Source organism: Chrysochloris asiatica, unplaced genomic scaffold (genome assembly GCF_000296735.1).
Source record: "Chrysochloris asiatica unplaced genomic scaffold, ChrAsi1.0 scaffold00432, whole genome shotgun sequence".
Classification (NCBI taxonomy): domain Eukaryota; kingdom Metazoa; phylum Chordata; class Mammalia; order Afrosoricida; family Chrysochloridae; genus Chrysochloris; species Chrysochloris asiatica.
The window spans coordinates 1,345,253-1,360,991 of record NW_006408950.1 but is presented as its reverse complement, the minus strand read 5'-3'; the positions used below and the strand labels follow the sequence as shown (position 1 = coordinate 1,360,991).

The window sequence follows — 15,739 nt, the reverse complement described above, 5'->3', positions numbered from 1 at the left end:
GGTCGGAACTGACTTGACAGCATTTGACAACAATATTGTATATGTACGTTGTTGTTGTTGTTATGTGCCGTGGAGTCGGTGCTGACTCCTAACAACCCTGCATAGGGTTTCCAAGGCTGCAAACCTTTATGTGAGCAGAAAGCCTCATCTTTCTCCAGAGGAACAGCTGGTAGTTTCGAACTGCTGACTGTGAGATTACCAGCCTGATTTGTAACCACTACGCTACCAGAGCTTCTTATATGTACATTAATATTTCATTAAAGTTTTAATAACCTCACAAATTCTGTCCCTCTCTCTCTTGCCTTGCTCTAGCCAGCCTTCCTCCACTAAATAGGAAATATAAATGGCCGGGATTATCAAGAAATAGAGGAGTATGTGGGGGACTCCTGATACAGTTACCTACCAACCCAGTGTTAAATCAGAAAAAAAGTGATGAACTTCCATCTCTCCTTTGCTTCTTTTTACCTTTTTCTGTATATGAAGTTCCGTTTAATTCCAAGGATTGCCTTTCTGCATCTCAATTTTTCTAGCTATAAAATAAACATGATAAGGTGGTATCTCTATTAATTACATTAACACACAAATCTATGATTCTTGTCCTTTTGCATGTTATCATAAAGAAGTCTCACTGAAATTTCAAGAATCAGTCTGACTGAATAGTTTTGTTTTATTTTTCGTCTACAGATTCTGGGTTGGTTTGTACAGATTTCTCTAGGACTAAAACATATTCATGACAGGAAGATCTTACACAGGGACATAAAATCACAGGTAACAACGCAGATAGAAGACTAAGAAAAACCTTATCTTTGATTTTCTTGAAATATCTCAAACAGCATAGCATTTTCTCCATTTATAGAACGTTTTTCTTAGCAAGAATGGAATGGTTGCAAAGCTTGGTGACTTTGGCATAGCAAGAGCCCTGAACAAGTGAGTACTTTAAAAAATAATTACTTGTGCCCTATGGTTGTTTAAATGATTATATATTCCTGAGTGTTTTTGTGTACATCCTAAAGAAAAAATAAACAGAGGAAATAGAAGCAAATACTGTTGAATGATGATGTACGGCGGAGATTGTAATCATTACAATGAAACAGTGAGTGTAAAACCAATGTTCTCCTGTGTAAACTATCACTCAATTCACAATAAAAACTTTAATAATAATAGTAATTCTTCCTATTCAAAGCAGCCAACATAGGCATTTTCAGGTATCACAAATTAAGATGATAATAAAAACTTGGTTGTCCAAATAATTGTTGGTAACTACTTGTCTAAGGAGCTCTGGTAGCACAGTGGTTACGAATCAGGCTGCCAACCTCAAGGTCAGCAGTTCGAAACTACCAGCGATTCCGCAGGAGAAAGATGAGGCATTCTGCTCCCGTAAAGATTTACAGCCTTGGAAACCCTGTGCAGGGTCACTATGAGTCGAGCCGACTCCACAGTACTTAACAACAACTTGTATCCAAGTTGCCACTGAGTCAGTTCCGACTCCTGGCGACCCCATATGCATCATAGTAGAATTGTTCTCCAGGGGGTTTTCAACCACTGATTTTTCAGAAGTTTATCAACAGGTCTTTCTTTCAAAGTGCTTCTGACTGAACTTAAGCCTTCAAGCCAAGCGTGTTAACTGTTTGCACCACCTGAGACTCCAACTGTTTATATAAATGCATTAACATCTTTCAGGTGGTATATTGAGATTAAAATCCCCAAGATATATTGTGGCATAAGAGAATTATGGTGACAGTGTCTTGTAGTATATAAGCTTATTAACTGTGTGATGTGACTGAAGTGCAGAAAACTGGTGTGAATTCAGTGAAATAGGTTGGGACATTCTGGTGGGAATAAATTGTTGCAACTGTTTTGGGAGACAATTTGGTGGTAATTTTAACCACCACTCATCTGTCAGTTTATCGTACTGTGGTGGCTTGTGAGTTGCTGTGATTCTGAAAGCTATGTCACTGGTGGCAGAGTCACCCAAGGTGGACAAGTTTCAGATGAGCTTCCAGACTAAGACAGACTAGGAAGAAGGAGTGACGAACTACTTCTGAATATTTAGTCACTGAAAACCTTATGGATAGCAGAGAAACACTGTCAGATATAGTGCCAGAAAATGAGCCCCTCAGGTTGGAAGGCACTCAAAATGTGACTGGGGAAGAGCTGCCTCCTCAAAGTAGATTTGACCATGATGATGCAAATGGAGTAAAATCTGTGGTGGTAAAACCCTCAGGACCTTGATTTGTTGATGAGGCAAAACTCAAAATGAAGAGAAACAGCTGTAAATATTCTTTATTAATCAGAACATGGAATGTACAAAGTATGAATTTAGGAAAATGAGAAATTGTCAAAAATGAAATGGAACGCATAAACGTCAATATCTTAGACATTAGTAAGTTGAAATGGCCACTTTGAATCTGACAACTACATGGTTTACTATGCTGGGAATGACAAATTGAAGAGGAATAGTGTTGCATTCATCGTCAAAAAGAACATATCCAGATCAGTCATGAAGTACAACACTGTCTGTGATAGGATAATATCCATGTGCCTACCGGAAGCCCACTTAATACCACTATTTTTCAAATTTATGCACCAACCACTAAAGCCAGTGAGGATGAAATAGAAGAATTCTACCGACTACTGCAATCTGAAATTGATCAAACATGCAATCAAGATGTATTGATCATTACTGGCGATTGGGATGCAACAGTTAGGAACAAAGAGGAAGGATCAGTAGTTGGAAAATATGGCCTTGGTGATAGAAAAGATGCTGGAGATTGCATGATAGAATTCTGCAAAATCAATGATTTGTTTAGTTCAAATACCTTCTTTAGACAGCATAAACACTATTATACACATGGACCTCACCAGATGGAATACATAGAAATCAAATTGACTACATCTGCGGAAAGAGACGATGGGAAAGCTCCATATCATCAGTTAAATCAAGGCCAGGGGCAGACTGTGGAACAGACCATCAATTACTCATATGCAAATTCAAACTGAAGTGGAAGAATATGAAAACAAGTCCACAAGATCCAAAATATGACCTTGACTGTATCCCACCTGAATTTAGAGATCATTTGAAGAACAGATTTGATACATTAAATACTAAAGACTGAAGACCAGAAGAGTTGTGGAATGACATCAAGAACATCATACATGAAGAAAGCAAAAAGTCATTAAGAAAACAAGAAAGAAGGAAAAGGTCAAAATGGATGTCAGAGGAGACACTGAAACTTGCTCTCCAGCGTAGAGATGCTAAAGCAAATGGAAGAAATGAGGAGGCCCAAGAGCTGAGCAGAAAATTTCAAAGATCAGCTTGAGAAGATAAAATCAATTATTACAACAAAATGTGCAAAGATCTGGAATCAGAAAACCAAAAAGGAAGAACACGTTCAGCTATTTCTCAAGCAAGGAGAACTGAAGAAAAAATTCAAGCCTCGACTTTCGTTATTGAAAGATTCTCTGAGCAAATTATTGATTGATGCAGGAAGAATCGAAAGAAGATGAAAGGAATACACAGAGTCGCTGTACTAAAAGGAAATAGTTAATGTTCAGCTGTTTCAAGAGGTAGCATATGATTAAGAGCCAATGGTACGGAGAGGGAGGAAGTCCAAGGTGCATTGAGGTAATTGGCAAAGAAAAAGGCACCAGGAATTGATGGAATAAAAACTGAAATCATTCAAGAAAGTCAGGCAGCACAGGAGGCACTCACTCATCTATGTCAAGAAATTTGGATGACAACTATCTGGCCGACTGATTGGAAGAGATCTGTATTTGTGCCCATTCCAAAGAGAGGTGACCCAATGGAATGCGGAAATCATCAGACAATCTCTTTGATACCCCATGCGAGTAAACTTTTACTAAAGGTAATACAGAAACAGCTACAAGCATACGTTGACAGAGAACTACCAGAGGTTCAAACCAGATTCAGAATTGGCCGTGGAATGAGGGATAACATTGCTGATGTCCAATGGATCTTGACTGAAAGCAGAGAATATCAGAAAGATGTTTGCCTGTGCTTTATTGACTATGCAAAGGCTTTCGATTTTGTGGATCATGACAAGCTATAGACAACATTGCGAAGTATGAGTATTCTGGAACACTTAATTGTGCTCATGAGGAATTTGTACCTGGACCAAGAGGCAGTTGTTCGAACAGAACATGGGAACAGAATAATGGTTTAAAATTAAGAAAGGTGTGTGACAAGGTTGTATTCTTATGCATTGTGCAACATGCACAGTATACAGCCATTCATGACTTTGAAGACTTCTTAACCATGTGAGAAAATTCTTTATGATGTGATAACTTCAAATTTTGGAATTCTGAATTTTAAATGCAACATAATTCAATTTGTATGCTGAACAAATAATCTGAGAAGCTGGGTTCTATGAAGAAAAACGTGGCATCAGGATTGGAGGAAGGCTCATTAACAACCTGCGATATGCAAATGATACAACATTGCTTGCTGAAAGTGAAGAGGACTTAAAACATTTACTGATGAAGATCAAAGAGCTCGGTATGGATTACATCTCAATGTAAATAAAACAAAAATCCTCACCACTGGACCAATAAACAACATTCTCATCAATGGAGAAAAGATTGAAGTTGTCAAGGACTTAATTCTTCTTGGATCACCTATCAGCATTCATGGAAGCAGCAGTCAAGAATTCAGATGTCGTATTGCATTAGGCAAATATGCTGCACAAGACCTTTTTAAAGTGTTGAAGAGAAAGATGTCAGCGTGAGGTGCGCCTGACCCAAGCCATGATAATTTCAATAACCTCATATGCATACAAAAGCTGGACAGTGAATAAGAAAGACCATAGAAAATTTGGCACGTTTGAGTTATGGTTTTAGAGGAGAATATTGAAAGTGCCATGGACTGCCTAAAGAACCAATAGATCCGTCTTGGAAGAAGTGCAGCCAGAGCACTCCTTGGAGGCCAAGATGGCCAAACTTCATCTCTCATACTTCAGACATATTGTCAGGAGGGACCAGTCACTGGAGAATATCATGTTTGGTAAGGTGGAGGGTCAGAGAAAAATAGGGAGACCCCCAATGAGATGGATTGCCCAAGTGACAGCATTGATGGACTCAAGCAGGGCAACAGTAGTGAGGTTTGCCCAGGATTGGGCAGTGTTTCGTTCTGCTATGCATAAGGTGCTATGAGTCGGTACTAACTCGATGGCACCTAACAACAACAACTTGTATATATCAAGGGATTGTTCAATGTTCTTCTTCTAAGAATTTGTTCTAAGGGAATATTTTGAAATTTGGAGTCACATGAATATTAGTAATTAGAAAATGGTTAAGTATAAATCTTGGCACAGTCATAAATGTACGCATTGTGCAACATGCACAGTATACAGCCATTCATGACTTTGAAGACTTCTTAACCATGTGAGAAAATTCTTTATGATGTGATGAATTCAAATTTTGGAATTCTGAATTTTAAATGCAATATGATTACAGCTAGTGAAAAATATACAGGAAGGACATCAATCAGAATTTTAATAATAGTTGTTCGTAGGTGATAAGACTATGATATTTTTTCTTCTTTCATGTTTTTGATGTTAAGTGTCATTGAGTTGGTTTCGACTCATAGCTAACTTGTAGAGTTTACAAGGAGCAGTGGTGAGCTTGAATCATGGATTTTGTGGTGCAAACCGACTTTACAGTCCAGTGCCTTAACCCACAGTGTATTTTCCAAATTTTAAATAATGAGAATTCATTATTTTGACAATTTGAATCATTTTACCTCTGAGATTTTTTGTTTTTATTGTTAAAGTAACGACTAACTTCTTTAATAGTGCAATCAGCTTAATCTGTGGTGTCATTAAGCCTCAAAAAAAAAATGTCTTTTCAATATATAGATCTTTGGAAGATGAATTCTAAAGTTAAAAACATAACTAGTACACATAACTTTATTTATCACTGTATGATATGTTTTTGTTCTATTTTAATTTGTAAATTTAGATGATCCATTTTTTACATTTATCTTACTTGTCCATATTTATATTACTTTATGATTTAATATATTTTATTAGTTCTATGGAACTTGCTCGAACTTGTGTTGGAACGCCTTATTATCTGTCCCCAGAGATCTGTCAGAATAAACCCTACAACAATAAAACGTAAGTCGATGACTATTGGTATGAAGATGCCAGGAAAATCTAATGGGTGATATTTAATTAAAGATGTAGAAGCGGAAATTCTAATTCCTCCTCTCTTCCATGTGATACTTTTGTGATTTCATTTTCTTCCTGTCTGAGATAGGATCACAGTGAGAGTCTCTGACCACTTCAGTGTGTCCTGGAGCTATTGGCTTTAGTAAACAAATATTTATCTTCATTTAAACAACATTGTTTTGTTGTTCAGTGCCGCTTTTTAAAAATGTAAATCAACATTTAAATATTGAAAGTTAAAAAAAAACATGCAGATATGATGCTTCTGAAAATTGGAAGATCTTGTCAATAATCAGCTTGTCCGCTGCCCTCTTTACATCAGTAAACCATTTTCTGGTTCCCCTCACCACTCAATGGATGGAGTTGACACCATGTGTGTCAGAGTAGAATTATGCTTCAAAGGGTTTTCAGTGGCTGGTTTTTTGGAAGTCCATCAGGAGACCTTTCTTCTAAGTGCACTTTACCCACTAGTCTTTTAGTTAGCAGTCATGTGTTAACTATTTCTACCACCCAGTTACTCCATGGGTTGATAAAAGTTATATTTAGATTCAGCTCCAGTTAGTGGCCTATGAATTCACTACCCTGACTATAGACGATTCTCTGAGAATGCAGGACTTTGGGGTCCATGGAAAACAGAGCAAACATTCTGTGTGGTAGGAAATGGGCAGCGAGTTTCTAGAACTAAAATATGTGATACACAGTTGGAGGTTGCTCCTTGCCTCTTCTGTAATCACCTTCCATTGTTTCTAAACCTTTAGTATAGGTTTCCTCTCTTTCTCTCTCATGCACACCTAAGCATTGATAACTGTGAGGCCATTAGCTTCACTTTACTGAATCCTGCTTGTATTGATATTTTGACTTTTCATTATATTTTCCTTGATCTTTTAGACTTAATTATGCTTTCTGTTCTTTAAAATAACTCCTTATTAACTTAATTGCATATTGTTGTTATTGTTATGTGCAATTGAGTTCCAACTTATAGTGAGCCTGTATAGGGCTTCCAAGGAATGGCTGGTGGATTTGAACTGCCAACTACCAGTCCAGTGCTTATCCTACAGCACCACACCAGGACATCTAAATAATAAGTCTGTGAAGAACAAGGCTTGAGTCATATAAGTACATTTTAAAAATGTTTATTGAATATCAAACATGAATTCATTACAATATAATTTGGATTCTGCAAGAGCTTTAAATAGAATATACCTTTCTAAGCTAATCACAGTTTATATTTTGAATCAAAACAAATCCATGTTTGAATTGTCTTTCTCCTCCCAAATTGCTTAAAATTCTAGATATATATACATTTTATTTGAGCACAATAAGTTGAAGTAAATATTAATCTATCAAAGTATGGCAAAGTATGTATATATTTTCTCTGCTAGGCTTCTGAGTAACTACAAATTTTTTTAAGTTTACCTTTTATCTTAGTAATAAACAAGAATTGAGAATAAGTTTGAATTTGACACTAGTTGTAAAAACCAGCCAACCTATATAAAATTGTAAAGCTACCTAACTGTAAAGCACTGTGAGGATAAAAGCTTTTTATTACAACTTATGGATACTGGCATTTAATCTTTTTTCTTCTCCAGGGATATTTGGTCTCTTGGCTGCGTCTTATATGAGCTCTGCACACTTAAGCATCCAGTAAGTTTGCTAGTTGTTAATCTTGAATTATTAAGATCATATAAATGAAATGAACTTCTGAAAGAAAAAAATAAGATTTGGTTTTATTACACTATTAGCAATTATTTGGACTAACTATTGAAAAGGAATTCTAGAGCTATACATACTGACATGGGCTGATGTACAAACAATATCACAAAATTTTTTCATCTATGTTGATAAAGTATGTGGCACAACATAGTCCATAAAGACAATGCTCTACATCCTACTTTGGTGAGCATCAGTTGATGTCTTAAAAGCTCACAAGTAACCATCTGGGATACAACTATTGGTCTCTTCCTACCCAGTATAAAGAAGAGTAGAGAAAATAAAAAAATTCAAGGGAACGATTAGTCAAAAGAACTAATGGACCATATGAACCACAGCCTCCGCTAGCCTGCGACCAGAATGAGATGGTACCCAGTTGCCACTACCAACTGCTACACTCAGAATCATGCTGCTATCAGAACACTCTGTCCTGGACAGAGTGGGAGAAAAATGTATAACAAAAATTTTAAATCATAAAGAAGACTCAATGGCAGTTGGTCTGGTTTGATTTTGGTAACTGACCTGATAAAGACTGATGGAATCCCTTAGACTGGCCTGTAAACACCCTTCTAACCTGGAACTAAAGCCCCACCTTTCAACCAAATAATAGATAGGCCTGTAAAGTGAACCATGAGGAATGTGCTCCTCAGAACAATCAAACGTATGAGACCAAAAGGACCACATTTGCCCAAAAACAAAGTTCAAAAGACAGGAATGGGAGGAAAGATGGGTGAATGGAAATGGAACCCAAGAAGGTAGTGGGAAGAAACTGTTACATGGAGGGAGTTTTAACTAATACCACAAAACAAATACTTATAAATTGTTCAGTGGAAAATTCATTTTCTCTGTAAACTTTCACCCAAACAATAATAGAATGTTCAAATAGTGTGAGTGAACTGTACATGTAAAAATGGTTGAAATGACATGATAAATGTTTTGTTATATTTATATTACCATAATAAAAGATTAGAATTAAAAATTAATTGTGAATATATATATACACATAATCCATATGCATGTGCACAAGCTATTGTTTTGTTGAACAATAAAGGATAGTGTTCTATAGGTTTTTCTCTAGTGAGGTCTTTGACATTGGTACTGGATAATACACCTCATAGAATGATTTAGGAAATGTTTCTTGTATTATATATTTTTTTCAAGTTTTTGTTGTGACCTGAGTGCAAGTTTACATGGGAGAACATCAGTTTTACATTCATCATTTCATTGCAATGATTACAATCTCCTCCGTGCATCATCATTCAACAATATTTGTTTCTATTACCTCTGCTTTTTTGTTTGTTTGTTTTGGGTTAATGCACCAGACTGCAAAGCCATTTGAACTGCAAGGTCAGCAGTTCAAGCTCACCAGCCACTCCTTGGAAACCCTATACAGGGTCACTATGGGTTGGAGCCAACTCAATGGCACTTAACAACAACAACATCTTTGTTGCCCATCCCTATCTATCCTGTATACAGAGGGGATAGGATTGATACTTGATGTGAAGACTCCTTCCCTCTCAGTTGGTATTTTGAGCTACTACATCCATAAGTATAGGTCAAGTTCATCAAACTGCAGCAATGTACACTGTTTTCCTTTATCAAAAATTGTCGGGTTTTTTTTTTTTTTTTTTTTTTTATCTTCCTCTAGTTGAGTTCTGATTATCAAGCCATTGAGGCTAGGTCAAATGGATACCATCTGCAAGTTTGGGTGTTTTTGTGCATTTCCCCACACTTCATATTAGCCTGATGCTTCACTCTTATATATTCCTGAGTATTTTTGTGCACACACACACACCCAAAACAAACAAACATAGCCCTCTGTGGCTATGTCCTTGTCCGTGGGCTCAGGAGTCCCCAGGTCTCACCACACTTCAGACCAACCAGCCCTTCCTCTTCTTTCTCTCATCTCCAGGTCAACGGGAGTCTATGGAACATGGTTGAACTCAGTCTATTTCTTCATTGATGCCTTTTCCCCTCTTCCACTCATCAGTAGACCAGTGTGGTTGCCAGCGAGTTTACATGTGTGCTCATGTCTTCCCTTTGATTTTCATTCTTGGAGGGGGTTTGTCCTGAAGGGACCCGATTGCTTGCCTGAATAGCTTCCTGGCAAATGACTTGCTTGTTCTTGTAGTAGGCAATCATACTGCCATTTTTGTTTCGGGTTTTTCTTGATGGTCTTTCTTTGAAGATGTATCTTCTGTCACTCTCGCTGTTCCAGGCTGGTCTGTTTGTCCTTTCTAATGGGAATGTCCCACCTCAGAAGGTTCTGGATGGGACTCAGGAGTCCACCTAAGGTCCTATACACTTCAAAGGCTCCGCAAGAGGACTATTTCACTGGGCAAGTTGTAAAACCGCTTTTAGGCATTCCAAACAGTTATAGGTTAAAGATGGACTTACAAGCTTTCTGTAATCATGTTTCCTGATACTCCTTTCTATCCCACTCAAGTTTCTACTTAAGCAGCAGTCAAGAGATTAAGTGACACAATACAATAGGCAAATCTACTGCAAAAGAGTACTGGTGTGGCACTGTAGAAAGAGCATTGGGCTGCTAACTGTGAGACCAATGGTCCAAAGCCATCAGTTGCTCCTTGGAAACCCTATACAAGGTCACTATGAGTTGAAACGAACTCTACGGCACTTAACAACAAGAAAAAATGTTGAAGAGTAAAGATTTCACTTGGAGAATTAAAGTGGTCCTGACCCAAGCCATGATATTTTCAAATGCCTCAGATGCATGCAAAACTTGAACCATGAATAAGGAAGACTTTAGAAGAATCAATGCATTTGAATTATGGTGTTTGCAAGGAATATTGAAAGCACATTGGGCTGGCAGAAAAACGAACAAATCTGTCTTGGAAGAAGTACAACCAGAATGCTCCTTAAAAGCAAAGATGTCCAGACTTTGTTTCATGTACTTTGGACATGTTTTCAGGAGAGATAAGTCCCTGGAAAAGGATATCATGTTTGGTACAGTAGAGGGTCCACGAAAAGGAGGACAACTTTCAAAGAGATGGATTGACATGTGACTACAACAATGGCTTAAACAGAACAGTCGTGAGCATGGCGCAGGACCCAGCAGTGTTTCATTCTGTCGTATGTAGCGTCACTATAAATCAGAACCAACTCGATGGCGCCTAACAACAATAACAACAGCTATTGCTTTGGCAATAAAAAATTAAAACTTAGAAAAGCCTTGGCATACTGTTGAGTAACTGCCTATATTTACTATGAAATATTAGTTGATAAAATAAGTTAAAATATAGGTGCTTCTAACAGAAGCTTAAAAATACTATTTTGCTGCTTTAATTACTAGTATCATTTTTCTCTGATTTAGTATTTTTGTTCCTGTCTTTTCAGTTTGAGGGTAGCAACTTACACCAATTGGTTCTGAAGATTTGTCAAGCACGTTTTGCTCCAATATCTCCAAAGTTTTCTCGGGATCTACAGTCCTTGATGTCTCAGCTATTTAAAATATCTCCCCGAGATCGACCATCTATTAATTCCATTTTGAAAAGGCCCTTTCTAGAGACTCTTATTGCTAAATATTTGTCTCCTGAGGTGAGTTTTGAAGTGATTGTATAGATTTTGACAGAGATCTATACTTAATAGTGGCACATGTTTTCAATTTTAGGTCATACAGGAAGAATTCCATCACACACTTATACATAGAGCAAGATCTTCAGGGTCACGATTTGCTGGAAAGGCAATTCAGGGTAAGAATGATTTATCTATGTAACATAAAAGCATCTATTGCATGTATCCATACAGTGAGTTATAGCTGATGACATTAGTGGAAAGATTCCACCAAATTAATTGAACATCGGCATTTAAAAACTATGGGCAGTGTAAATAAGAGAAAAATTATCAAATGGTAACTAATGGGTGAATTTGAAAAGTTGTCTATCTAGTTCATGGGTGACCTGCAAGAGTCATCCCCCCTCTTCTCATTAGTCAGGAAAACTTCATGAAGCTTCACATTTGTTAGCAAAAGAGGTGCTTGGAGAGGTAGAATCCAAATTTAGGTTTTGTATATAAGGAAAAGATAGAGAGTTGGAGAAGTTTAACAGACAGATTTGGAATTAGAGAAGGAGCTTGTTTTTCATAAGTGGAGAGTATGACTGGTGATTAAGAATTCTCTTGCAAAGCATCGTTGGGTACCCAGTGGAGTTGACGTCAGGATATTGTACCTAACTGGTAACAGTAAGAACCGTTGCCATGTGGCCATCACAAAGGCTGCTCATATTTTTTGGTAATGGTAAGTAGAGAAAACAGTTTGCTGATCATGTCAGGAATCAGCTGTTAAGAATTTTTTTCTTGGGCCAGGTGACAGCTGCTGGAAGAAAGAGAAAATACTAAATCAGTAAAATGTTGTGCAAATAAGATAAGCAGGATTTAGCAATAACGTGATGACTGGACTTAAGGATCAGGAGGAATAAAAAATCATTCTAAGAAACCAGTGATGAGGAAATACTCTCCATTGTGATAGAAAAACTAAAATTGAAGAAAGTGATAGTGGGAAAATGAATGTGCCTTTTTGTAATGTTAATTTGATTTGGTATTGTTATCTATCAGTGTATACCAAGCATGCTCAGAAATTAGATAAGTAGAGGATGAGAGAAAGAGCATTGTCTACATTCCTATTATAGGAAAAATGGAAAACCAAGAAAGCGTTTTGATGGAGCCAAACACAAGCATAATAAAGGACCTACTCATAAAACAACAATGCAATGTGAATGGTGCAGCCCGTTAACTTGAAGTCTGACGACTACATTTAATTAGTTGCACCACTATTCTATGCATATCTTTTCTGCAAATGTTAAGCTTAACTCCTAATTTTTTGTGTGAAAAAAGTAGTGGTATATAATACTAGAAATATGTAAAGTAACACTGGGAAGATATTTTCTCCATTCAAGAAAATGCATAGTAATTTTCCATAAGCCATTCTCTCACTGTGTATAAATGACCAAAGCCATGTCATATATATACAGTGTGGTATGCTGGGCCATAAATTATCGCCTATGTTCATGCTTTCTCAGCATCAGTATTGAAGGTATGGAAGTTTTTAAAAATTGAAGTTGTTTTATTTTGGTTAAATAAGATGCTAAAGTACAGAACGTGAGACTCCAGGAAAAATGCCCACCAAGACCCAGGATATCAGTGCCAATAAAAAGGAAGGACATGTTACACAGAAATGAATGGAGACCACCAGCTGGATCCCAGAAGCCTTTATCTGTAAGTTGTACTAAACCCACCCTCTTAGTCTTTAGCACATGTCCCTGAGTGGTGCAAATGATGACTGTGCTCCCTGCTAACAGAAAAGTTGAACGTTCTGGGAAAATGTCTGGGAAGACTGGCCTGGTGATCTACTTCCAGCTATCAGCTATTGGAAACCCTATTGGGCACCATTCTACTCTGACACACATGGGGTTGCCATACGGCAACTGATTTGATTCTTGTGGATTTCTATTTGTCAGATCTACCAGCACATGCTCATTCATTTATAGTCTGCTAATTTTGTTTTATAGAAAAATCATTTATAAAAAAGGTTATTTTTAAAAGTGTTATTTTATTATCTTGCTAGTATTGACTTGTCGGGGACCGCCTCGACATTGGGGTTCAGTTCACGAGGAGAGGATACCTGACGGCGATTCATATATATCAAGAATACACAGAAAGAGAGAGACAAAGAGGCACCCCAAAGCCAGGGTGGATACATCACTGATAGGCAAGCTTGGGACTATAGGCATCGTGGCCTCTGCAGGCAGCAACTCACTGCCCTGCAATCTTTACTGCATGCCTTCCAACCTGTAATGCACTGATCTTTACTCCATGCCTGCCAACTAGTAATGCACTGATCTTTACTCCATGCTTGCCAACCAGTAATGCCCACCTGGGGAGGCCCAGGCCTCTGCTTTATTCAGGGGAGGAGCTTCACACCAAGCTGGGAGGGACTTTAGGCAAGGTACAGCTAACATCAGTACTTTTCCAGACATTCAGGTAACTTTACATAGTATTTCACTGGTTCGAATCCCAGGCCAGCAACTTGGATTCTCAGGCCCAATTAACATATCTATAGCCCCTGAGCATAGTTGGGGGAAGGTGAGAGATAAGGACAAAAGCTTGGGCGGAGTCCTGCTGCTTTGGCTTCCTGAGCCAGGTCTGCAGGAGGACTCCAGACGCCCAGGTGAATGGGCTGCACCTGGAAAAGGATTAGGGAGGATGGGTTCTTTGTCTATGGAACAAAGAGCTGTGAAGTAGCTAAGACATTTTTAGTTAATCCTTTGGAGAAAGGCTTAACCTTGCAACCTTTAGTCTTGGCTTTAGGAAAATACCATATTTATCTGTGGATTGTCAAAGGCTCCAGTGTATTAATTTAATATATATACCTGAATATTAATATGAAAGCAATTTTCCATTAACTGCCAGTGGCCTCATTTGTTACACTCGGCCCTAGAGGGCCTCGAACCTCTGACTAGTCTTACACGGTCTGCAACATTGACTATGTTAGCTTTTTTTCTCACTTGTTCTCTCTCTCTTTATAGCCAAGTTTTCTGTTGTTATGGCTAGGTGACATTGAGTCAATTCTGACTCACATTGGACCCATGTGACAGAGTAGAACTGCCCCATAGGGCTTTCTAGGCTGTCGCTTATAATGGGGACTAGTCACTGGGCCTTTTTGCCATGGTGTTGCTGGGCAAGTTTAAACTGCCAACCTTTTGTCTAGTAGCCAAGCACCACCAGGGCTCCTTACAAAGTTTTCCAGTTTCTTTAAATAATAAGGTTTTTCTGTATAGGCCAAGTAAGTGGTACAGTAGCAGAAGACACTCAGTACTAAATTCTCATGTATTATGTACTCCTATGGAGTCCTGGTGTGGCGCTGTGGGTTAATGTGATAGACTTCAAAGCATCTGAACTGCAAGGTCGGCAGTTCAAGCGCACTAGCTGCTCCTTGAAAACACTGTACAGGGTTGTTATGGGTCAGAACGGACTCAACGGTACATAACAATAACAATAATCATTCAGAGAATTTTAATTATATAATTAATATCACTATTCATTTTATTTAGATGTTTTAATCCATTTCAGCAGAATGCTGAATCTTTTAGTTCATGCTAATGAGATGCTTCTAGTATGTAAATGATAAAATGACAAAAATCCTTTCATTGAAGAATTCTATTTCTAAAGAAGGTCCATGGCATGATTAGAGGACCACTTGAAAGTATCTTCACTGCTTATTTGATATACACATATTTCAGAAAATATTTTGGTTTATAAATAGTGGTAAAAATTATTGGTTGAATTAATTGCTCGTCATTTAATAAAATAAAATTTTACTTTTTGAAAGGAATGAGAAAAGTAACTTGTGACTCAGATCCTTCTGTTGCAGACTGACAAGGGTTGAAAAAAACAACAAACTACTCGAGGGTGGATTAAGTTAGCACTGTTGAGCAAGCTGACATCTTTCTTAATCCTTTCAGATTGAGGATGAAATAGGTGGTTACCCACAGGAACCCCTCTGATGTTCCCATTACCACTTGTGATTTTAAAGAACTGCTAAAGAAATGATTTATTTCCTTCCAATACTTTTCTCTTTTTTGAACTATATTTCAACAAGTAATTACTGGCTACTTCCTTTATGAGTCTCATAAAGGTAAGATTGTAAAATTTAGAAAAATACTTCACACTTTAAAAGATTTTAAAAAACAGATTGTAACTGATGTTGAGATTAATAAACCAAAGTTTATACATTTATTTTACTATTCAAATACCACCGTATGAAAGTGCCATGTTCAGTAAGTTAAAGAGACAACTGACATTTCGTATGTTCAATCTAAAATAGGAGC

At 37.5% G+C, this 15,739-nt stretch overlaps 1 protein-coding gene across 1 annotated transcript in view; it reads left to right on the top strand.

Annotated features, from left to right (window-relative positions):
• Positions 1-15,739, top strand: part of NEK5 (NIMA-related kinase 5) — a 194,645-nt gene that overhangs the window by 57,657 nt on the left and 121,249 nt on the right. Inside the window, exons 4-10 of the mRNA XM_006876943.1 lie at positions 685-768; positions 857-927; positions 6,048-6,134; positions 7,775-7,829; positions 11,253-11,453; positions 11,527-11,608; positions 12,994-13,127. Of these exons, the coding sequence (XP_006877005.1) occupies positions 685-768; positions 857-927; positions 6,048-6,134; positions 7,775-7,829; positions 11,253-11,453; positions 11,527-11,608; positions 12,994-13,127 (714 nt within the window). The remainder of the gene's footprint in view (positions 1-684; positions 769-856; positions 928-6,047; positions 6,135-7,774; positions 7,830-11,252; positions 11,454-11,526; positions 11,609-12,993; positions 13,128-15,739) is intronic.